Source organism: Archocentrus centrarchus, unplaced genomic scaffold, assembly GCF_007364275.1.
Source record: "Archocentrus centrarchus isolate MPI-CPG fArcCen1 unplaced genomic scaffold, fArcCen1 scaffold_32_ctg1, whole genome shotgun sequence".
In the NCBI taxonomy this organism is placed as follows: Eukaryota; Metazoa; Chordata; class Actinopteri; order Cichliformes; family Cichlidae; genus Archocentrus; species Archocentrus centrarchus.
In genome coordinates this window covers 3,225,641-3,249,413 of record NW_022060260.1, presented here as the reverse complement: position 1 = coordinate 3,249,413, position 23,773 = coordinate 3,225,641, and the positions used below count along the sequence as shown (strand labels likewise).

Here is a 23,773-nt window from a genome sequence, read left to right as displayed (position 1 = left end):
ATAGAAAAATAAACAATATAAAATGTAAAGTGTAAGTTACATGTGTATTTCTAATATCAAAATACAAGATATCATGAAATAGCCTGTTTGATTGTAGAGCAGAGCTGTGTAACATCCGAGGTATCGTAGCCAGTAAATTTTAAAAAGTAAAAAGTATTGTTGATACAAAAATCATGGTTGCGCAGTCACTTCTGCTTTGGAGTTAATAGATGAGTGTAAACTCAACCCTACAGGAACTGAAAGTACTGCTACTTTTCCTCTTCCTCCTGTTGCCAACCTGGGAAGCGCTCTCTTCCCGTGGACTGGCAGGCTAAGAAGTACAAGCGACACAGAGCCCACCATTGGTTGTCCCGACTGCCGAAGCTGGCAGGCAGTGGCGACAGGGAAGGACCGTACGGACGGACCTTGGTGGTGGAAATACTGACAGAACCTGGGCGGAAACCAAGGGAAATAACGTTTTTATTGGCGGTTTGGATTTTCCAAACAGACCAAAACGCCGCTAACGTTGAGTGTTAGCTGGAAGTTTTCTGGCTGGTGCCGTGATGTGGTGACACGACTCCACCGAATAGTCGGGAAGCTAACGTTAGCTGATGCTAACGCTACTTGATAAATGAATCATTTCAGCAGAGCTTTCAAGACCCATTTCGGGATTTTAGCATTTTAAATAATGTAAGATACATTGTTATGATAAATTAAATTATGTTGTGTACTTTTATACGAAATAATGCTAACGCTTCAATGACTGCCTGACGTTATTTAAGCTAAAATAGCGTAGCAAATATAAGCTTCCTAGCTGGCTAGTAGCTAACAATGGCTAGCAGTCGACTTTAAACTGTCGTCAAGCCAAAGAATCCTCTGTCAAATTAGCTAAACCGATTAAAGGCTACATATTTTTCCACGCCATTTAACTGCATCAGTTAGTGTTCACTAGTTGTATATGAGTCAAACTTTATATCTGAGGATGGTCGTTCGTTTTGAGATGCAAATATGAACGCTTCATTCCAGAATTCAGATATGCAATCGTCGAATCACCAGCTTACTTATTGCTAGTTTGCTAACGCAGAGTTAGCCAGCCAAACTTGGAATACTGCCCCCTACTCACTTTGTGAGTTTCGCTTTGAGGCCTTTAGGAAATCAACATTTTTTTTTTTTTTTTTACACCAAGAGGACCCTTTCACTGCCTTAATGCATTCCTGCCTCCGAATGGAATTTCTATGTTTTTGAATGATTCTGGAAATGTGTGAAGCTTGACACGGCTGTAATCCACAGTTGGAGTAATCTGCAATTTGTTGATGTTTACTTCATCATAAAATAACGTGGATTTACGAAGGAATTTGGATTCATAATATTCTTCCAAGGTGAGAAAGAACACCCTTTAACACAAAATAACTAAACAGTATTTATAATGCATACCCTAACTTACAGACTGGTCTGATAACATCGCATGGTAAAACCCTGTACAGTAGATGCATTTTGGCTTAACAAGCCACTTGATGCGTACTTGATTCTTCGTGACGGATATATTACATGTAGACCTACTAAAAATTAAGAATTTGTTAGTTTAATAGTTCTAAAAATGTGTTAAATACATTTTAAAATACTGAAATAAATATTGGCCCTCTGATTCGCCTGTCATGCCTCATTTACTACTCAGCTATTCCGTGTCTTCGCCCATGTAAGAAAGCCCTCCAGATTGGCTTTTCAAGTGGTTCGGGATTTTTCTAAGTCAGCCTAAGTACCCTGCTTCCACTTATTATCTTTTAGTTTTTGACGCATGCTAGGTTACTTTAGACCCCCACCTCACCATTTGTCATTACCTTTCCATAGATCCTGATGTGATGTGATCCTCCCCCTCTTAAATATGGTATATCCTGAGGTGCCTGACCTTTATTAAAAAGTGTTTATTTTGGATTTTACGTTTACGTTTGTTTTAGTTCTTTAAGCTTTTGAAATCTCTACCTGTCACCTGTTCGGTATTGGAAGTTGTTCCTCGCTGGTTTGTTAAATCTAGCTCACATGATTCCTAGTTTTCTGTCTAGCAGCAGGACTTAAGCCTCTTCATTTGGAGCGTGGCTTTTATTACCCAGACCTTCTTTTCCGCTTTCCTCTCTAAACAAGTGTGGTTTAATTGATTGTTTTACTAAAGGCCTCTTGTCCTTCAGAAGTAGTTAACCATTACAATCAGGCAACTAGATTCAACTGATTTGAGCCTTTGTTTTTCCTTCTGCTCAGTCAGTAAGCAACTGTGGTGGTGTATTCAAAGTATGAAGATAGAATCACCCCTTATGTGCTACTTTTAAACTTCCCCACTGTCTTAATTGTTTATCATATTTGTTAATATAAGATCTAAGATAAGATCTAATGACCTAAAAAAATAACACTGACATCTGTCACATAACACAGACTCTGGCTTAACTGTATGTGGAACAGTCCTGCATAGTTACCCTAACATACCCTTTCTGAATCAGGAAAAACTCCTGATCTGTATCAGGACATGAATACTGAGAGAGCTTTTTTCTCCCAAAACTATGTAAACCAAACTGTGCTCCAGTGTTTTCTTCTGGCTCCAGAGCTATAGTTTTAATTTTGAACATTTTCTGACCAGAATTTGTAGCTTTGTTTCTACAAAATTTGGGTAAGACCCCCCCCCCCCCCCCTTTTTTTTTTTCTTTACTGAAAATATGCTTTGTGGTTTACATTTTTACAGTTTGTCAGGATGAGAGTGAAATATAACAAGTAAAGTACAAAGCAAACTCATAAGAATTAGTGTTTTGACTTCTCCATGAGGTTTTTTTTTTATTAAATGTATTGTTTTATTGACATGACAGTGACAGCTTCTTGTTTCTCCTGTGCCCTACTGGTTATCCATGGTTGCAGATGATGTGCGAAGTGATGCCAACCATCAGTGAGGCAGAAGGGCCTGGTGGTGGAAGTGGCAACGGCCGCCGGGGCTCTGGCTCCCCACTGCAGTCAGACTCAGAGGGTCACTTTGAGTCATTGATGGTGTCCATGCTGGAGGAGAGGGATCGTCTTCTCGAGACTCTGAGAGAGACTCAGGAGAATCTGGGCCTGACGCAGAGCAAACTGCATGAAGTTAGCCATGAAAGGGACTCACTACAGAGACAACTTAACACTGCTTTGCCACAGGTAAGTAAGATAGAATTTCACATTTCTTAAAGAAAACTCTATTGTAGAGTTGCATGATGTGTAAGAAATTATGTGTTGGACAGCTACAGTTGGTGCCTTGGATGAAGCCTTTGCTGAAAAAATTAGTACAGTGTGTGATGTGGTTTGGGAAATTGTATGGCCTCTGGATTGAATGTTACAGTGAGGTTTGAGCTAGTGATGCATCAATCACTAGTTCTTTCTGCCAGATGGTAACTTGAAAAGCTGGATTGGATATCAGTAACAATAAGCCAGTCTACAGTCAGTTTAGCTCAAGTGTATGTTGATTACTACACCACATGTCAGCAGCAGAATGCATGTTGCTAGAGGGGGAGCTAACATTTTATAGAGGAAGCAAACAAAGTGACAACAGCTTTGAGGTATTTCACTCTAGTTACACGAACAACTTCTATTTCTATGTTGGTAGTAGGCTGCAACTAAAGATTATTTTGGTAGTCAAAAAATCTGTCAATTATTTTGTTGATTAGTCAACGATTATTTCAGTCTTACCTCACCTGTTAAAGCCTGCCCACCTGTTCACATCACCTTGTTGTCGCTTCTCACAATTAAAATAATGACCCATAAAAATACGAGTTTGAAACAAATCAAATGTATTTTAACATTAATGGGACCCTCACAATAAATATCAAATAAACAATGCATATTAAAGTGAGTGCAATTTTTATTTTTAAATGAAAATATAATGTGCAAATAATTAAAATGGCCTCTGTCCAAAAGTTCAAATAAAATCAAAAAGATTTTTCCATCCAGAACCACTGAAAAGTTTACATATGATTCAGTTCATGAATAGTCAAGTCAAGTTTTTTTATATAGCACATTTAACACAACAACAGTTGACCAAAGTGTTGTACATTAATTTAGAATCAATTTAGGACCAAATCATTGTACATAAAGTTAGAATCAAGAATCAATTAAGAACCAAATTATTGTTGTTACATGTCAGAACATCCATCCACAGACAGAGACAAGCAAGAGATAAGTGTTCCATGGCTTTGCTGCCGTCACAGGCGCTGCCATTTAAGAGATAAGAGGGAAACAAAGCTATAGGTTTACTATTCAGAATAAATTCTAATCTTACTGCGAGAAAACAAATAGGAGACAACGTAGCTGCTCCTGTTGTCCTTCACTCGTGAGCTAACATAACTGGAATTTTGGCACTTAGCAAACATCATCCATGTGGGCTTGTTTCCGACAGGTAAACTAACAGAAACATTACTGTACAAATATTAACAGGTGTCTACGACGCACTAACGTACCCATCCAGAGCTGACATCACAGCTCCAGGGTGCCGGCGTTTTAAACGCTCAGCACTGCAGTGATGCTGCCGTGGAAGGAAAGCTCTGCTCTGCACAGTCTGCATTCAGCTTTATTTTTGTTTTCTGTGAAATGGTCCGAGTTAGAAAGCCCCCTTTCTAAAAACTTCTCCGTCACGATGGATTCCCTTTACAACACTAAGTGGATCATCGCTGACACGTTTCCACACCTCCACCGCTCTCTGCCGTGTTGTGCTCGCTGTGCTGAAAACTTCAGCTGTTATTTTTTAAATGTTTTTTATTTCAGCTGTTAGCTCCTGGGACGGATCACTATAACCTAGGGGTGTTCGATATTGACAAAAAATATTTTCTGTGATTTTTTTTTTTTTTGATAATAATAAATGATATTTTGCATTATTTAAACATATGTTCATACAAGAAGTGGAAGCTGGTAAAATATAAGACTTAAATCAGTGTTTCTGACACGTTATTTTAATTTTATTTTATTAAACCTTTATTTAACTAGGAAAAACACATTGAGATTAAAATCTCTTTTTCTAGAGTGTCCTGGGCATGACAAATGTAAATAGAAAAACTTTGGCAATTTTTTTCAAAAGCAATCGCTCAATATGGAAGACGTGACAGAATAAAAAAAAAAATGAAAAAAAAGAGGCTGTCTAGCAGTATTCCCCCTACATTATAGCAAAAAATCACAGAAACTACACACCTTCATCTGATCAGAATCTCCTTTTTGGTAGATCACTTCAGCGTGTTATCCAAGGCTCCAAACAGGTGAGCACCGAGAACGATGCTAGGTTATGATGCAGTGATTGTAACATACCTACTTTAACTTAAAGGATATTAACATCCATCCAGGAGTGGAGCTATATACTTTCTGAGGTGTATGCAAACACATATGTAGCCCCCCCACAGAGTTGCAGAATAGTGACCTGTTATTTTACTACTAGTAATTTAAGCTAACCCGAGTATTTAAAAACCTCTTCTTGATACAAATGAAGACAGTCGCGATCGAGCGCATTCTCAAAAGCACGTGCTGGAGCGCCCAAAGGAGCACGGGGGCAGGTGGTTGTATTCTGCTTATATTCCTATAGAACTTTTTGCTCAGATGTAAAAGTTAAATGTGAATTTCTGGCTATGTAGATAGTGACAGACTGGGTTCTAGCCAGTCTTCAATCTGTCTTATGTCAACACTTATGGCAGTTTTTAGTAGGGCTGCTCGATTATGGAGAAAATTATAATCAAGATTATTTCGGTCAATATTGAAATCACAATTATTTAACACAGTTACTCATTGATTTTGTAAACAAACTTCATTTATTTCACTTAAAAAACAGTGAATACCTTGAAATCTAGCACATGTCTACAGTCTCTTAAAAATAAATACTAAATTGAAAACTAAAAACATAAATAATAAAATACATAAATAGAAAGGTAATGCCTGTTATGACTAATAATACTAGGAAGAAATAGGACCAAGTTATTTAGACCAAATAAATTTGCTCACATTTTAGTGCACTGCCATAACATACTGTCAGATGCTATACATGTATTCGAAAGGTTTGGTATTAACATTGTAGAGATATGAGTCCAGTCGGTTTCCGGGGTTTTTGTTGATGAATCGGGGTAGGGCTGCAACAATCGATTATTTCAGTAATTAAGTATTCTATTGATTATTCCATCTATTAATAGATGTAAACGGATAATATATATATATATATATATATATATTTTAAATTAACTGTTCATCTGCATATTTTAAGTTCCGTGGATTTACTGCAGATTTTTCGCTGTGTGAAACAAACAGCGGTGGATGGAGCACCTACAAAGTTCTCTTTGCTTCAAGTTAACATTTGCTAATCAGGGTGTTAATGAAGGGCTCCTCCAGCTGTTTCCCAGTAAAGTCCGCAAACAGCGGGACATTTGAAGTACACTGTGTCCCCGATGACATGTTCGGCTTTACACGGTTAAACCAGGGGTCGGCAACCTATAATACGGAAAGAGCCATTTGAACCCGGTTTCCACGGAAAACAAAACCGTGAGAGCCGCAAATACTAGAGGAAGCTGGTAGCGGCTACCGCGAGTGACGCATATATTGAGAAACTAAAATAAATAAATAAAATGATTTTATTTTAATATTTCAAGGTCACAATAATGTTCCAGTTTAGAACTACAACAAAAACTGAACTGACAAAAATAAAATGCACTTCAGTTGGATACTTATAATTTACTCCTGCGAGCCGCACAGAGCCACAGATTAAGCCTGAATGAGCCGCAGGTTGCTGACCCCTGGGTTAAAAGAAGCATCAAAGCAATGAATTTGTGTTGAGGATTTTTTTATAATCGAATTATTTGAGTAACTCGAAGAATCGTTGCAGCCCTAAATCGGGGTCCAGTCCATCCATTCATTCTCTTCCACTTATCCTGTTCGGGGGGGCTGGAGCCTATCCCAGCTGTCATAGGGTGAGAGGCAGGATACACCGGTACAGGTGTCCAGACTGTCGCAGGGCTAACACAGAGAGGCAGACAACCATTCACATTCACATTCACACCTATGGACAATTTAGAAACACCAATTAACCTAACCCCCAGTAGCTGCATGTCTTTGGACTGTGGGAGGAAACCCACACAGACATGGGAGAACGTGCAAACTCCACACACAAAGGGCCAAGGTGGATTTGAACACAGACCTTCTTGCTGCTGTTCTAGCTGTGTGGCAGCATTGGTCGAGAGGACACAGCGCGATCATTTCTCAGTTGGAACACCAGCATACTTGATGACATCACAGCTCAGCTTCAGTGTTTTTACCGCCTTCCAGCTTAAATTTACTGTGACTAATACAATGCTCGGCTTTTAAAACTTCATCTCTCTGAATAAAAACACACAGCTCCATCTGCTGACTGAACAAAAACGAACAAGTCAGATGTTAAAGTGATGTTATTTTTATTCCAGAAGACTCCCAATACTTAAAAACGTATAATTTGATCATTTCTGGAGCAGGCTTCATGAGCTCCACAAACAGCATCAACAGATGTTCTTGTTCCCGGTGAAATGGTGCTTTCCTCCCTGAGTATAATATTTTTAATATCAGCTTTAATTCAAAATAAGCTGTGAAAACAAGTGTAGCACATTTGTACATCAGAGAAAAAAAAGATGAGCAAATGATTCATTTCCAAATACACTGACAGCTTTTCAGTGAGACATTAAAGTTAAATACAGCTGTCCAGTTATGAAGTTTAACTTTAATCTCAGCCAAACCGATTTGCTCAGAAACAAATGAAACACTGAAATAAACCAAACATCAACCGTTAGAGATCATCAGAGTGAATTATGTCTGTGTTTAACTTCTACTCAGCAGAGAAAACCAGTGGGAGTTTGAAAACGATGTGCCGGGGGTCAGGCATTCTATCCGGGCATAGCGAGCCTCAACCACCCGGCGAGTGGACAGCTGGTTGTTAGAGCAGTGGGAACGGACATCTCCAAACGCATTGGAGCACTTTTGCAATTAAGCAATATCTTGATAAACAGAACAGATATTTGAGGTTTACGCGTTTACATTCTCGCCTGAAAACATCGTAAAACTTTACTTTGTGTCACAGAAGCAGTAATGCTTCAAACTTTACTCAGTTTTAGCCACTCTCCTCTGCCATTGCTGGTTTTGAGTTTCATTCGTAATGCATTCTGGGATGCTTGGCTGCACCAAGCACACACAAGTCACCGCCCGGTGCATCCTTGATAGAAGGAGCAGCGCATAAACACATCCAGGCATTTTCAGTGTACTTGCCTTGATGCGTACTTAGAATTGGAACAGTACTTGGGCTGAGACTGATGACGTCTCACAAGTGTGCAAAAGTGCACATAGAGAAGCAACCTTTTTCCTTCTTGTTCCCTCCCTCCTGATGTGAGTACCCTTAGACTGGAATGCATAAACATTCCTGGGCAGCCTGCTCAAATCTTAACAGCTTTTTCCTGCTCCATCAGTGTGCTGTTGGATGCTGAGTATTTATTAATTTTTGCTTTCCTTTCCTGTGCTTCATATATTCTATATGCAGGCCAAATTAGTCTGACATTTCCACTGTGAGATGTCATCTTGAGGAGGGCTAATTGACACCAGTTCTAATTTGTATATCATTGCTACTCTTTAATAAGCTAAGACTAAGATACATATGTTGTAAAATCAGTTTCTGAGCTTCTGTGTCAGCCTAATAGTTCTGCTTGAAATGGACTTCAGTGGTTGTAGGTTTGAGTCTGCTGGCAGTGATGTCCCAGCTCTGAACCATTGTGAATACAGCAGTAAAAAAAGAAAAAGAAACTGGTAGTAAAGTGATCCGTCACCTATCACAGGGGTTACGTTCCAGAGACCCCTGCAATAGGTGAAAGTTTGCATTATATTTATGTTATTATTTATATATATTTTAAGGCTTTATAAACCTTTCCCACACTCTTATAAACCTTTCCTACTCTCTTACCACAACTTGAATGATGAATTATGTAGCTGTGCAGTACTGATGGCGATGAAGCTGGTGTCGCGTCTTCACCCTCAGGCGTAGGCATAACTTATCTCTTTGTCCAAGTGATGAACGTAGTTATGGGGTGTTACAGAAATACCCATATACTGCAAAATCCCACAATATAGTGAAAATGCCACGAAATAATTTATTACAATTTATTGTTACAATTTATTACAAACAAATTACAAAAAACAGCTATTGTAGGAAATGAGAAATTGCCCCTACCTTATAAAAATATAGAGAAGAATAATATAGATAAGAATAAAATCTGTTTTTTTTTTTTTTTTAATTTTCACTATAAATGCATTAGAAGGAAGTTGGGAGAACATGGCACATTTAAACGGTACATTGAGAACTTTAATGTACACACATTAAATAATTCTAGAATGGCTCAAGAATCTTTTGAGTGCACCTGTAACATAAATGTAATGTAAAAGGTGGTTAAAAATGAACATTTGCTCATTTCCTTTCCATTGAGTTTTTGTCTCTGTTGATGTGTGTTTGGGCAGCAGGTAAGCAGCTCTGTACAGAGCCATTGTGGTGTCTCATTAGTTTTTGATGGTGGGTCCGCATCTAGGAGAACAGATGCCCCATGCACAGTGTCAGATTTCAGCTATAAGCTTGTAAGAACAGCTAAAGCCATTATGTAGGAGGCCGGGCTGTTGGTTCCGATCACAGTTCCTGAGGCAGTACAGGCTGATGATTGGAAAGAAATAACTGAGATAACTGTCAAGCCTGTTGCCTTGCTCTAATACATTGTGAACTCTCAAAATTTGGCAAAGTGTAAAGGTATTATGGTTTCAAAATGAGTGCCCATGTGTAGTTTATAATAGCTGAAGCTACCAGACATTTTTGTTGCATAAAAATGCTTCAAAAAACACACAAAAAAAAATGCCTTTAGGGATGATGGAATGATCACACTTTAGACATGACCTGCCTCCAAGTGCTAGACAGAGAAGAGAGAGGCTGCTGTTCTAGCCCATAGATATGTTGAAGAGAATATGCCACATTTGAAGATACAAATCAAACAGCTTAAACTTGTTTATAATATTTCATATCAGCCTAGAAAGTGTACTGTTGTTGTATTAAAAAGAAATATAATGCCAGTGGATGGCAGCAGGTGAAAGATAACTTTTCTACGTGTTAAAACTATTTGAACAGGAGGTCTGACAAACTGTTGAGTTCTTTTCATTTCAAGGTTTCAGGGTTTTAGCCAGAAAAAAAAAAAAATCACTGGCCGGCGGGGGGGCTTAATTGCTGTGTCAGACTAGCATGGTAAAAACAGCTTTCTCGTCACAAAAATAAACCACACAGCCTGGAACAGGTCTGCACGTTTATTAGACTCTTTGCCGAGTTAAACATTGGCTCTCATGGTCTCTCACAGTATACCCCAGTAGAATTTTATTAGGCTGCTCCAATTTCCTGATAATTCTGAAGGGGGAGACCTATTGAACATTATAGACATGTAACTGTAGCTAAAACACACTGAAAAGTGTCGTTTAAGTTTGCGTTCATTTTATAGACTGGAAATGTCTCTTTCAAATCTATATATGCTCAGTTATGATCTGTACACTCATTATATAAAAAGGATAAAAATGAACTTCTCATATTTATTGATTTTAGAAAAAAGAAGAATTTTGGCCATGAGAGAGCATTAAAAGCAAAATTCAGAGCTACCTAAGTATTAGGTGGTGTTGAAATCAACAGAAACAGAAAAATTCAGTATAACCTCAACATCAGTATCATCTCAGTATGTCAGTGGACAGAAGTAATGCTTCATTGACTCACTGACTCATTTCGGAGCCCTTTCACAAAGTTTTACAGCCTCTTCCAGGATGCTTCACATTTGCCGTGTTGACAGCTGAGGTGAATAGTGATCTGATGGGCAGGGTTCGTATGGGTGCTGGAAATTCTTGAAAATGCTTGGATTTTAATATTGTCCTTTCAAGGTTTGAAAATGCTTGAATTTTGTAGATAGTGATTTTTCCGCCTGACCTGCACGTCTGCATGTGACCTTTCAGTCTGTTTGTGACCCCACCCGTCTCCCAAAGATAGTGAGTCGCAGTTTTAATTAGTGTTTGGAAAACTGCAAATTCCAATTATGAATAAGACAAGTATGGAATTATATTAAGGACAAAAGTCACGCGCAAGAAAAAACATAATCAGCACAAATAATGTGATTCCGCGAGTGCAGCTATTCATTCCTCAAGAATAAATTCAACAACTCGCATGCGTAGGACTCAGCAGCTGCGCACACACGAGTGTCTGCTGTTCACGCGCTGCTGCAGGTTCACGCTTTCATGACGAAACTTTACTCGCCTGGACCTGAATTCTGGGCGGAGCCTATGGAGCCTAATGTGATTGGTCAGTTTGGTAGATAGTTCAGGTTACTGCGTAAGACCGAGTTACACCATAGCAGCAACATAAGAGCTGTTTTAAACGGGAATTGCTCACAATCTGTAGAATAAAGTCTCCAGAATTAACGATCAGTAGTTACTGTTTTCTGTCAAGTGCTTAATACCATCTTTTTAATGTGATTAAAAATGCGAAATAATTTTGAGTATGTATGTATTTGTATAAAAATGTGTCACAGTGTTAATGTGCTGGAAAATCATAAAAACAAAAAAGTGCTTGAATTTGATCCTGGAAAAGGTGTATGAACCCTGGATGGGCCAGGATTACTATAGATCAGGGATCCTCAAATCCAGGTCTCGAGGTCCGGTGTCCTGCAGGTTTTAGACGTGTCCCTGATCCAACACACCTGAATCAAATGGCTGAATTACCTCCTCAGTATGCAGTTAAGTTCTCCAGAGTCCTGCTAATGACTTCTATATTTGACTCAGGTGTGTTGGATCAGGGACACGTCTAAAACCTGCAGGACACCGGACCTTGAGGCCTGGATTTGAGGATCCCTGCTATAGATAAATGTAAAATATCAAACCATTGAACTGATGAGGCCAGTTGGCTAGGACACTGTTACTTACAAAAACACATGCTGCTTCACAAAGCAGCAAAACTCAGGAAGCACTATTTAATTAAATCACTGTCATTTGTAAAGTATCCAAACTTATCACATGGCAATGGTTCCCACAAATTTCAGGTCTGTTTGTGACGGTAGGGGGAGAATGTGTGCACTCGTGTGTGTAAATACACACATGCAGGTGTGTCCTATTCAGAGATCAGACATACTTGGATGGATGTCATCAGGGACTGCAGCTCATGATAGTAGTCCTTGTTCTGCTCTGCAGCCTCAGGTAGCTCAGCAGCACAAGAAACATTTCCTCCCCTGATTCATGTTCTGGTTAGAACAGGGGTCTCCAAACTTGCGGGCCGCATCCGGCCCCGCCCACTTCTGGTCCGCGAATTGATGTCAAACATACAGTTTGGCCCTTTAAGTTACTTTTTTGACATTTCGCTTAACCCTCTTAATTGGAGGGGAAGGCGCAAGTTTGGAGACCCCTGTGTTAGAACATCAGCTCTTCAGAGCAGAACAAGGAGCCCCGTTGCTAGCTGAAGTCCAGGATGGTGGTTTTGGAATATGTCAGGATGTGGTACAAGATCCATTCTTGACGAAGCAACTGAATGATGCAGAGGATTGAACAACTGTGATCTGGCCAGCGAGTGAGCCAGTAGGGAAACATGAGATGGTGAGGGCTGTCCCACCAATTAGCAAAGGTACTTATGCAGGCTGCCCAAGTGAAGTCTGTGTGGGGAAACACTGCCACGTTGGTGTGGTACCAGTGTCAGTGGTAGGTTATTGCAGTACCATTCTAGTATAGCATCTAACACAGTGCCCACAAAAGGCCAGTTTGCGTTATCATATATACTGTCACATAGTTTGCTTTACATTCTTTTCTTTAGTATTGACATAACAGTCTCACTGTTTCCTGATCTTCTGCCCTTGTGCATGTTGCCAGAGCTGCAGTGAATGTAAGACATTAACACACATCAGTTAGCGTGTGAACACTGACAAATTAAAAGATTTAGTTGTTAACATGTATGTTGACAGCCTTGCTGATTTAGTGCACTATAACAGAGCTGCTATTTTAATGTCCTTTAATTTCTTTGTCACTAAGCGACACAAATGGAATATTTACTATAGGCTGTTAGTGGGAGTTTTCTGTGGGAGAGCTGAGACAAGTTGAATGCTAAATAAGAGACAGTCCAGATTAAATACATAATCATAATTTTAATGCTGAAAGATTTTTTTCCATTTTTTTTAAAAGCATTTGTTTCTGAACTCACGGTTTTCGTCACCCTCTCAAAATAAACAATCCTTAATTATATTTATAATACAATTACTCTCTCTCTTTGTCACAAGGGTATTGAGGTGGAGAGGATGTGAGCTCTGCACTCTGTGGTTATCTCTGAAAGGCGTTTGTGTTTTGGTACACTCTTCCTTTAATACCTTAGCACACATATTCACGTACCCCTCTTATTCCTTTCTCTCTTCTAAAAGGCTTGCAGAGCAGCTCAGTTCACTTCTAACTAGCATGCCACTCATCCACCCTATCCACCATGCACCAGTTTACTCTGCTACACAAAGAGTAGGAATGGACTTAAACGCCGATGGTTGTTTGGTTTGAGCCATGTATTCAGTCTACATATCAACATCACTGGTCAACAAAAAAACCCTTTTTGTCTGCTAACCTGAGGAAAAACAACTGATTTTCACTAATTTGGGTATGCTGGTTCCAAATAGGCAAACAGAATTAGCACGTCAGGAGGGAGGGCAGACAATCTGTACTCAAATTGAGTACCCAAAGAGATTGTGAATTAAAGAACATGTATCAAGCTTAAATATGAGTACCCCCCCCCCCCCCCCCAAAAAAAACACTTTTTTTTTTCTCCCCAATAAATTTAATTGATGACCTCTTACTACTTGCTGTAATATTTTTTTCAGCAGGTGAGCTTACAACTGCTGCCAGATTAGGTGTGTTCACAAATACATTTTGATTTGACTTTATATCTTTATCATAACCACTGTAGACAAAATTGGGCCTTTATCCCACCTTCAGTGATTTATATTTGGCAGCATGGCTCTGTTTGGGGACCTCCCTGACCCTTCACATGCATACGTGAACAGCCTAAGACAGGAATGGCTCACATTTCTGCCCATATGCATAAATGGAGTGCCAAAATGCAGACCAGCAACAAAAACACCTTACATAACAGAGAAGACAGTAGTGACAATAGACATGATGTTGATGAAGTCAGAAATAACATGAATAGCATAAAATAGAGGTAATTGGGTGGGGGTGGGTTGTAGTACAGAATGCAGAGGGGGGGCAGCAACCGTGTGCAGGTCCTCATTAAGAAGCACTGTGAGGCCTGACATCCATCATTCATCGTACTCAATATGATTTATATTTTTTGTATAAATGATGAATGTTAGGGGTAAAGAAGAGGGTCTTAAATGGTAGAGTGAGACAGGGAGAAATCTCAAGGTTGCTTTATAACCTAACCTCAGCCTCTGCTCTGGAATGTAGGAAGTAAGCCACTGTGTAATTACGCCGAGCCTGTATTTCAGTCTCTTATTGGCTAGCAGAGAGTGAAGACCCTGGTTGTAGCCAATAGGAAGCTAACACTTACTTATTTAGTTGAGCAGAATCTGTGCCAAATGCTGGAAAAGCTCAGAGGCTGGAATGAAGGGAAGAAAGAATAGTTGTGGTAGTGACTGAAAAGAACCATCAGTTCCAGCAGCCCCAACCCCCCCCACCCCCACCCCAACCCCCCCTCCTACACTCAAAAACATTGCAAGAAGGTCTTACTACTTAGGGTGCTTGTGCTACAGGGCAAAAAATCAGGATGGCATATTCTTTAGCGGTCCAACCATGCATGTAATCCTTAAAAGGTGTGTGTGTGTGTGTGTGTGTGTGTGTGTGTGTGTGTGTGTGTGTGTGTGTGTGTGTGTGTGTGTGTGTGTGTGTGTGTGTGTGCATTTGTTGGGAGAGAACCTGAGAAAGATGTAAGATTAAAACTGCTTTGTCATCATCCTGCTCTTTCTTACATATATTGAGGTGTTTGTCAGAAGGCTCTCTGAAGGTATTTCACTTTCTTTTCCCTTCTGTTTCTCTTGTTGGTGTAATTCTTACACTAATGAATTGATTCTCTTTTCATCAGTAGGGAGTTGCTAATAGCACACCGTAGATTTAAAAAATAAGTGTGAAGGAGTTACGATAACCTTTGGAAATTAAGTGGTTGTCATCTCTGGCTCATTTGTTTTAGCTGTAAACATGGCTCTATGCTTGTCAGCACCGGCAAGGAGAGAAAGGAATGCGCTTGGTATGCAGTCATGGTGTTGGTTTAAAAAAACACACACACACACACACACACACAGGATAGTGATGCATTTAACTGACATCTTAACACTAGCAGTGAACAAATATGCCAGTGAGGAGCAGTATTAGTTTTAGAGTCTGAAGATTTGCTTTGGATCATAAACAACTACATAATATTAATTTGGTGCCTGAGATTTTACTGAGTATATAGCATAAATGTGTAGTACATGGTCCGGGTTCTTACTGGGTCAGATAAAAAAAATTTGTGAAATAACGTAGGTGATGTCAATGTTGAAACTAGAAAATAGCTTTAAGCTAACTCTGGTACAGTGCATGAAATACTAGCCTTTATGTTAATATTGTACATGGTCCCTTTTTAAATAAGTGTGTGTGTGGGGGGGGTGAGATATGTTATACATAGGTGAATTAAACAAAAAAAACTAGCTGCCAATCATTAGTTTTGTCAAATGTGTTTGTAACATTGAACATATCATTGAAGTACATGGCACATAGAAATACCTTGTAAGACTTTGCCTGTATAAACTGCATTGTACTATTTTAGATATAAACTTGTGCTTTTTTACAATTCTTAGTTCATTTTTAAATATATTTCATTTATTAATATTGTCACTTTGTGTCAATATGTAATATGCATGCGTATAAATGTATAATTAAGGGCATATGATCATAATATGGTGATGGGGAGAGTGAGATAGAGAAGAGTTGTACCCTTGATCAAAGTTTTAGACTTCAAATGTACAGTTTCTCTGCCTCCCTGTCACCATTGTGTTTTTTCCTGTTACATGTTACTGAATTCGTCCACTCTTATTTTAGGAATTTGCTGCACTAACAAAGGAGGTGAACATGTGCCGAGAGCAACTTCTGGAGAAAGAGGAGGAGATTGCAGAGCTAAAGGCTGAGAGAAACAACACACGGGTCAGTAGAATGTCCTGCACACATAATCACAGAGGATCAGCTATTAATAAGGAAAGTTTAGTTGGCCTGGATACTCCTGGAAATACCTGTCAGATTCCTTTGTTTCTGTTATGAGTAAAGGTGGTAGTCATAACACAGTTTCGGTTTAATATTCCAAACTATTGTCACAGTTTAGGGCATGGCAAACTGCTTAGTCATCACAATATTTCACAATATTTCATTACACAAATTATAAATGACTTTGTAACAGCAGTTAGTGCCTGTTTCTATCAATTTTATTTGCCCTGTTTTGTGAATCTGTTAGAAAAAGCTTCTTCAGATGTGAGTGGATGATGGAGAAATGAGTTTGAGCTTTTGTTTACATTGTCTGTGTATGCAGCTCCTGCTAGAGCACCTGGAGTGCCTGGTGTCTCGCCATGAGCGTAGTCTGAGGATGACAGTGGTGAAGCGGCAGGCTCAATCTCCAGCAGGCGTCTCGAGTGAGGTGGAGGTCCTCAAAGCCCTAAAGTCACTTTTTGAACACCATAAAGCCCTTGACGAGAAGGTGCTATTCCGTACATTTTTTTCTTTCAGAGTGTTGGTACATGCCAACATGTGAACCATTGCTCACCAAAGAAATGTTACCAAGACAAAGATTTTACATGTTTCTTTGTGTATGTTTCACATTTTCAAGGTTAGGGAGCGACTTCGCGTTGCCTTGGAACGATGCAGCGCATTGGAGGAACAGCTCACCATCTCACACAAAGAAGTAAGAAAACAAAACACAACATACTGAGTATTAGAAATTACTACTGAAACGTTTACTCAAATGCTTATCTCCAGCTTAATACCAAGATAACCTTATAATATAACCAGCATTTTATGTGATGTAAGAATATGTGATGAAACAGCATTAGAATTGAAAATAATGTAAAATCCCTGAAAAGGATATTTTTCAAGCAGTGTGAACATGATCCATCCATGCAGGCTTACATTTTAGCAATCGTTGGCTAATGGGGGGAAATCCCATTTGGTACCGAGGGGCTTCGTCAGATATTTTTTATGCTTTAATCCCTGATTAGCGACTAAAATAGACCTACAATAGATACATATTTTGGAGGGCGTGTGTGAATACAAACCATTACAACATTAAGCTCATGCAGCCCCCAGTTTTTCAACAAAAACACTGATAACACAACAGCAGCAGTTGTTGTACGTGCAGTCTGTCTGCACACACGCAGCAAGCACAAAGATTCAGAGCCGTTATCGTGAAGGTGAGAAAGAAAGCGTTTTTCTAGCGTCCATTTTTGAAGCTTTACAATGTAACCTGAAGTGCACCTCCCGAGAAACACCCTTCCTTCTCTGCATTTACTGCTGCTTCTCCCAAGTTTGTACGAAGAAGCAAAAAAAAAAAAATGGAGGGAGAAATGTGTTTGCAACTTAAAAATCTGACCACAGCAAAAAGTTGGACCTAGTAGGGGGAAAAATCCCACCATTTTATGTTCCCGTTGGCCGGCACCAAATGTAAAACACCGGGACATGACTGAAAGGTAATTTCCATGCGCAATGCACCTGCACAACCATAAATGTGGCAACAACATCGGCCCCTTACGTAGGTTACATCGTAGCTCTACAAAGACCCAGCACTGAAGTCTGAATCAGGGGGTAAGCTGGAGGAGGAGACTGGGGGAGAGGGAGGTCAGGATGCCCCCTCCGTGACCCGCCCCTGATAAGAGGAAGAAAATGGACGGAGCGATGTTTGTATTGTATTGTTGTGATGTGTGTCATGAATTGTAGAGCAACGAGCATCGTTCATATTGTGCGACACAATGCGCCACACTTTTAAGTTGTAATTCATTCGTTTTTCGAATGTTATTTTCTCATATTCGATGATGCGTGAACATCATTTGCAGTAACGCGTTTTAATATATTTAACATCAATTCAAGTTTTTTCTTCGTTGTTTGGAGTGTAACGTGTTCATAATGCGCGGTGCTGCACAGTTAAGGAGCATTTAAAGTGCGATTCATTATAGAAGAACATGATTAATGGTTTCAGATGCCTTTGTTTAGACAATTTTTGACATTGTCCATTAAACAGGCCTGAAATTTAACTTGATATCTGTGTTTCTTAGTTTTAGACTAGTTGGTTGCTCTATTTTTTTTTCTTATATAGTCGACTAAGAAATTAGTCACCAGGAACGTCCCTAATTATAACCTTTACCTTGAAACAGCTGGAGGAGCCCTTCATCAACCACCTGATCAGCAAGTGTCATCGTAAAAAGAGAACTTTGTAGTTGCTCTACCCACTGCTTTGTTTCACACAGTGAAAAATCAGTAGTAAATCTACGTAAGTTAAAATATGCAGATGAACTGTTAATAAGACAAAAATATTTTTTTATCCGATTAATCGATGGAATAATTGATAGAATACTCGATTACTAAGATAATCTATAGTTGCAGCCCTAGTTCTTAGCAATAAAGTTTGACAGTGGTGAGATTCAAACTGCACAAATGCTGTTCAGACTACACTGGTTGATAATCACTGGGCCATATGTATCACATGTATCTCTCTCCTCAACTGCTTGCTTGGCTGAAATAGGATAAGAACACATTCTGTCCATCTGTGCAGAGCAATCCAAGAATCCAGTTTAAAACTTTAATCCCTAAGCAAAAAAATGTATGAATGTGAAATTTTTCAAAATAATTTTTTCCAACCTTTGCTAATTTCCCAGCAGTCTTCCTTCAGGGCAGAGATTTATCCACAGTGTGCGTGTGCAAACAACCAACTGCAAGCTGCTGGCCTCTCAGCTTCACAAGCTCCAGCCATTGTTAACAACACAGACACACCCATGAGAACAAATACCCCTTGCAGATTTCAGCAGCTTCATTATCTAGCAGCATTAATTCTGCTTCCAGAGACCATGGCCAACTGTGGCCACAAGATGGCAGTGATGTAAAGGGTGGATGTAAACAGATTGCTGTTTGAGATGAAAGGAGATCTTTTTACTTAAGTGTATTTGAACTGATTCCTTTTTTCATCATCAGTGGTGCACTATAACTAAATACATTTACTCAAATATTGTAGTACCGTATTCAGTCTTTTCAAGCCACTTTATTTAACCCTGTATCATATTTGATACGCGAGTTTCTGAGACCTCTACATGATCAGTGTGATTTTCTTTTCCCTTTCTCCTGGAAAACCTGATGTATACAATAAGACACATGCAGTGCCACTGTGAGCAATAAATTGCACAAAAACTCTTGATGTAGCAAAACTCATACAAATTAAAGCTCATTTAAAAATTAATAGTTATTCTTTTTAATTGTCATGAGGTTCAATAAACATTACAGTTTAAAAAATTAGAATTTTCTGGCAATTATTTCATGGCTCAGGATTTATGGGGTTAATATCTTTATTCGGTGAAATGAAATCTTCTAAAACACATTAAAAACTTCATATCACTGCAGTCCAAACTGTTGCGTGATGAGCGGGATTCTAGCCAGTGGTCGATCACACGGCGCTGCACCATGCTGAGGTCGTCTTGCGCCGGGCTGAAAATTTCATCGATTTACTATTGGAACTTTTCTGTCACTGCAGTTAGCAAGTGGGCGCACACCCCACACCCTCTACACATGCCATCCCGTCACTGATACCAGACTGATTTTTTTTTTTTTTTTTTTTTTAATTTCACCGCAATTTGCAATCTACCACCGGGCACAGCCAATTTAGTTCACAATGTGCACGCGCGATCTGCTACGGTCCTGTTCATGCTTGATTTTGTGGGGCAAGTGAAACTTTGTTTCTTTATTCGTGCTAAAAAGGAAATTGACATTCACAACTCATGTGTACACATGCATGCAAAGGGAGGAAGACTCTGGAGTCCTCTGTGTATTGAATGGGATTAAGATTCACTAAAGGCCCAGAGGATTTCAGGGAGGTGTCCTAGATTTCCTCTCTGCTTCATGCTGCAGTGCTGCAGTCATCCTTTGTTCCTGGGAGTCATACTGGGACCACACACATGCATGCACGCACGCAATCACACACAAAATCTAACACCTGCCACACTCTGGTTTTATAAGGAACTTTACTTCCTTAGTAGGGCATCTCTTTCAGATTTTGAAATATGAGGCTCTATCCCATGTATATGTAAATTTAAATACTGTACTTGCTTAAAATTTATTACAAGATTAAAGGAAGCCAAGAAGAATTGTTCTCTCTGTTTAGTGGTTCATTTTATAGTTGTTTGGTTCAACAAGTAAATGAATGACTTGACAGGGTGCTAACAAACCTGTGTTATCCCTAGCTGGCGTACCTCAGGGAGCAGAACAGTCAGAAGAGAGGGCTGGCAGACGGAACCAGCGAGGTTAACCACAACTCAGAAAACACACCGAGCACTAATGGCAAGGTGAGCTTACTCAATAGCATATCACAATAGCATGTTGTTGAAAATCATGTTGTTGCTTGTTTTACATTGTTTTACAATTGTCTAACATCTGTTCAGGAAATGAAAAGAAAGCTTAAGTAACTAAATTAAGAGTATTAATTGGTGTTTAATTACCCCACCCCTAGAGGGGGAACAGGGTATTGTTTTTGGTATGTTTATTTGATTTATTAACAAAATTTCAGCAAAACTACCTCTGATTCATACTGAACTTTGCACAAAAGAAGGCCAATGACCCTTAGACACAAAACAAAAAAACAAAAACAACAATCCCTTCATTTATACGGCAACGTGTGGCATTTGGTTGCTGACCCACAAGTGACAGTTGAAGTGAAAGAAAGACAGCGATATCGATAGTGAGCTTTGAAATTTGAGAGATTTGAGATGTTTTAAGCTCATTTGGAGCGTATAGTTAGTGTGTCGTCATCATGGACAAGACTGGTGGCTTTTTGGCAGCATCTAAGGCAGACTCACATGTAAACACTGTCTCTACGTGTACAACAGGAGGCATGACGTACCTGGAAGTGTCAGGCCTGTGATGTGCTCTGTCTTGTGGTGGACATGGGGTGGCACAAATAATTTGTGTGGCATTTTATTGTGACACCTGATTGTTCTATATATATTTGTACATAAACACCTGAGCCATTACCTGCATGTAATGTAAATAGTTGTATATAACTTTGCTGTTTGCTAAATTTGTACATAAGTTTTTGAAAATTAAAACTTATATTTGTATTTTAAGTTATAAAAATAGTTTTAAACGTGGTTTTCAAAGTAAAAACAGACTCTGATTTTATGTTTTGTGAACTATAGTTCCAATCTGTTAATACATTATGCTAAAATAAAAAGAAATAATTGTACAGTCACACATATGGTTCATCATATAAAAAATGATACCAAACAAGGCAAGTTAAAAATCAGTGAACTATAAAGGTAAAATGAAAAGTAGTCAAAATTAAAAACAGCCAGTTACCCTATACTCCACATAAGGCAAAGTTAAAAAAAATTTTTTTATATATATATATATATATATATATATATATATATATATATATATATATATATATATATATATATTAATATATATATATATATATATATATATTAATATATATATATATATATATATATATATATATATATATATATATATATATATATATATATATATATATATATTAATATATATATATATATATATATTAATTAATAAAAATAAGTCATATCTCCCTCAAACGAATCGGATTCACCTGATATTCAGTACATTGTTGTTGAGGGCCAAGAATTAATGCCAGACAGATCATGTGGATCCAATCCAGAGTCCGGATTTGCAGGCTGCTTGAATTTAACATGTAAAACTATTATTTCATATTTCTGATCATATCTCAGCTGGAAAAAGACACACAGTCCTCATTTGTTGCAGTAAGAAGCGTATCACAAGCGTAGCACAAACAGCGCTCTGGAATCCATAGTTATTGTTGTCAGTCTAGTCGCACATGTGCAGAAAAAAAGCATAGGAGTTGCAAACACAGCGCGCATGTGCCGATATCTCCTTTTAGTGAAAACTTGTGTTTTCCCTGATTAGACAGAAATCGTAGCATTTCAGAAATGTCACACTCTGGGACCTGTTTTCAAATTGTGCCATTGTCGTATAAACAAATGGCCAAAACACAAGAGAAGTTCACTGTTTTGACCTGAAAACATTCTCATGGAAACAGTCTGACACCTGGGTATTACAGGTTCAAAATAAATACTTTAGTGTTATTTATTTTCACATTTCCTTTCCTCCTTCAAGTGATTAAGAGAATTAAACTTAACTGTTGTGAAATGGACTGTTTAAATCTGCTAAACTATAACATTCAGACAAATTACAAATCTCCTGTAAAATGGCCACATTACTGCTTACATCCTGCAGTTTTCTCTGCTTAACATGATACAACTTTTATCAGCTTGTCATTGTTTGAGGAACATCAAGCAGAGTGTATATCACAGGGATTCAAATCTTGCAGACAGGTAACACAGACCAGTGTTACATAAGTGCATAGTCACCACCCAAATGCTGATTTTGAGCCGGGGGGAACAAAAACAAAAAACTGTATTTTGTATATTTGTTTAATAGCTTTTGTTAATCTGCCTATAGCGGTCATCGGACGGTTCGCTGAGTCAGGAAGAAGAGTCTGCACCTGGATTTGGTAAGGTTGGTGAGCTCCAGGAGGTAGTGGACCGTCAGACAGCTGATTTGGGCCAAATGAAGGAGCGCATGGCTGCTATGGCATCACGCATTACTGAGCTGGAGGAGGACCTGGACACAGCCCGAAAGGACCTCATTAAGTCTGAAGACATGAACACAAGACTACAGAGAGACCTCAGAGAGGTACGGAGGACAGGATCTGTTTGTAATTTTGAGGTTGTGTACATGCAATTCTTCAAAAGTTACTTGCCTCCAGGGTTCTAGCCAGAAATGCTTCAACGTTTCGGGGGGAGCATTAGCATTAGTTTGTTAATGTTAAACACTAAATGCTGCGCCCACCTGCTAGTTGAGTGATGGTGAACTATTAGGCCTGAACTAGACTTCTGCCTCGGGTCTTCAATCACAGTCCTTGTGGATTTATAGTTAGATTTCTTGAGAGGTGCAAATCAGGTTATGTCGTATGTTATAGCATCGGGTTCAGAGGGGATTTCTGTTTACGTACATAGGACCGACACAGAACTCTAATTCAGGCCTTATTAGAGCAGCAATTCTTTTTGCATGTAAAGCAGAAGAGTTACACTTACATATCATGCATTCAACGTGTCCCAGAGCGCCCTTTCCCTCCACTAATGGGCTTGCAGAAATCACATAAAACACAGCAAAAACATTGTAATCTAGATGTGTTATCAATCTGATCAGCTGCTAACAGCACTCTTTGTGTTTGTTTATCTGTCATTCCAGCATGACAAGACCACTCACAGCTCCTTGATTTTATGTTTAATAGGAAGCCAAAATTGTCCTTTTGAGCTCCCTTTTCCTCTTCTTCCCCCTCGCGTTCACGCTGGTCACCATTTTGTTTTCTGTAGACCCACAAAATCAGGTGTGAGCAGGACTGTTGCAAGATCTTGCATGCACATTGTGGACGAAACTGGCCGTGCCCGGTGGTGGATTGCAAATTGCTGTAAAATAGTACTGT

At 39.0% G+C, this 23,773-nt stretch overlaps 1 protein-coding gene across 17 annotated transcripts in view; it reads left to right on the top strand.

Moving 5' to 3' along the window:
- Positions 1-297: 297 nt before the first annotated feature.
- The window catches only part of ppfia1 (PTPRF interacting protein alpha 1), a 48,063-nt gene continuing 24,587 nt past the window's right edge, over positions 298-23,773 (top strand). For 14 of the 17 annotated variants that reach the window (XM_030724110.1, XM_030724108.1, XM_030724115.1 and 11 more), the window contains exons 1-6: positions 2,878-3,147; positions 16,084-16,185; positions 16,565-16,729; positions 16,859-16,933; positions 20,469-20,570; positions 22,747-22,980. In XM_030724110.1, the coding sequence (XP_030579970.1) occupies positions 2,878-3,147; positions 16,084-16,185; positions 16,565-16,729; positions 16,859-16,933; positions 20,469-20,570; positions 22,747-22,980 (948 nt within the window). Of the gene's footprint in view, positions 1,359-2,877; positions 3,148-16,083; positions 16,186-16,564; positions 16,730-16,858; positions 16,934-20,468; positions 20,571-22,746; positions 22,981-23,773 lie in introns of those variants that run through there. The other 3 variants (XM_030724122.1, XM_030724121.1, XM_030724105.1) reach the window with 1 other exon arrangement.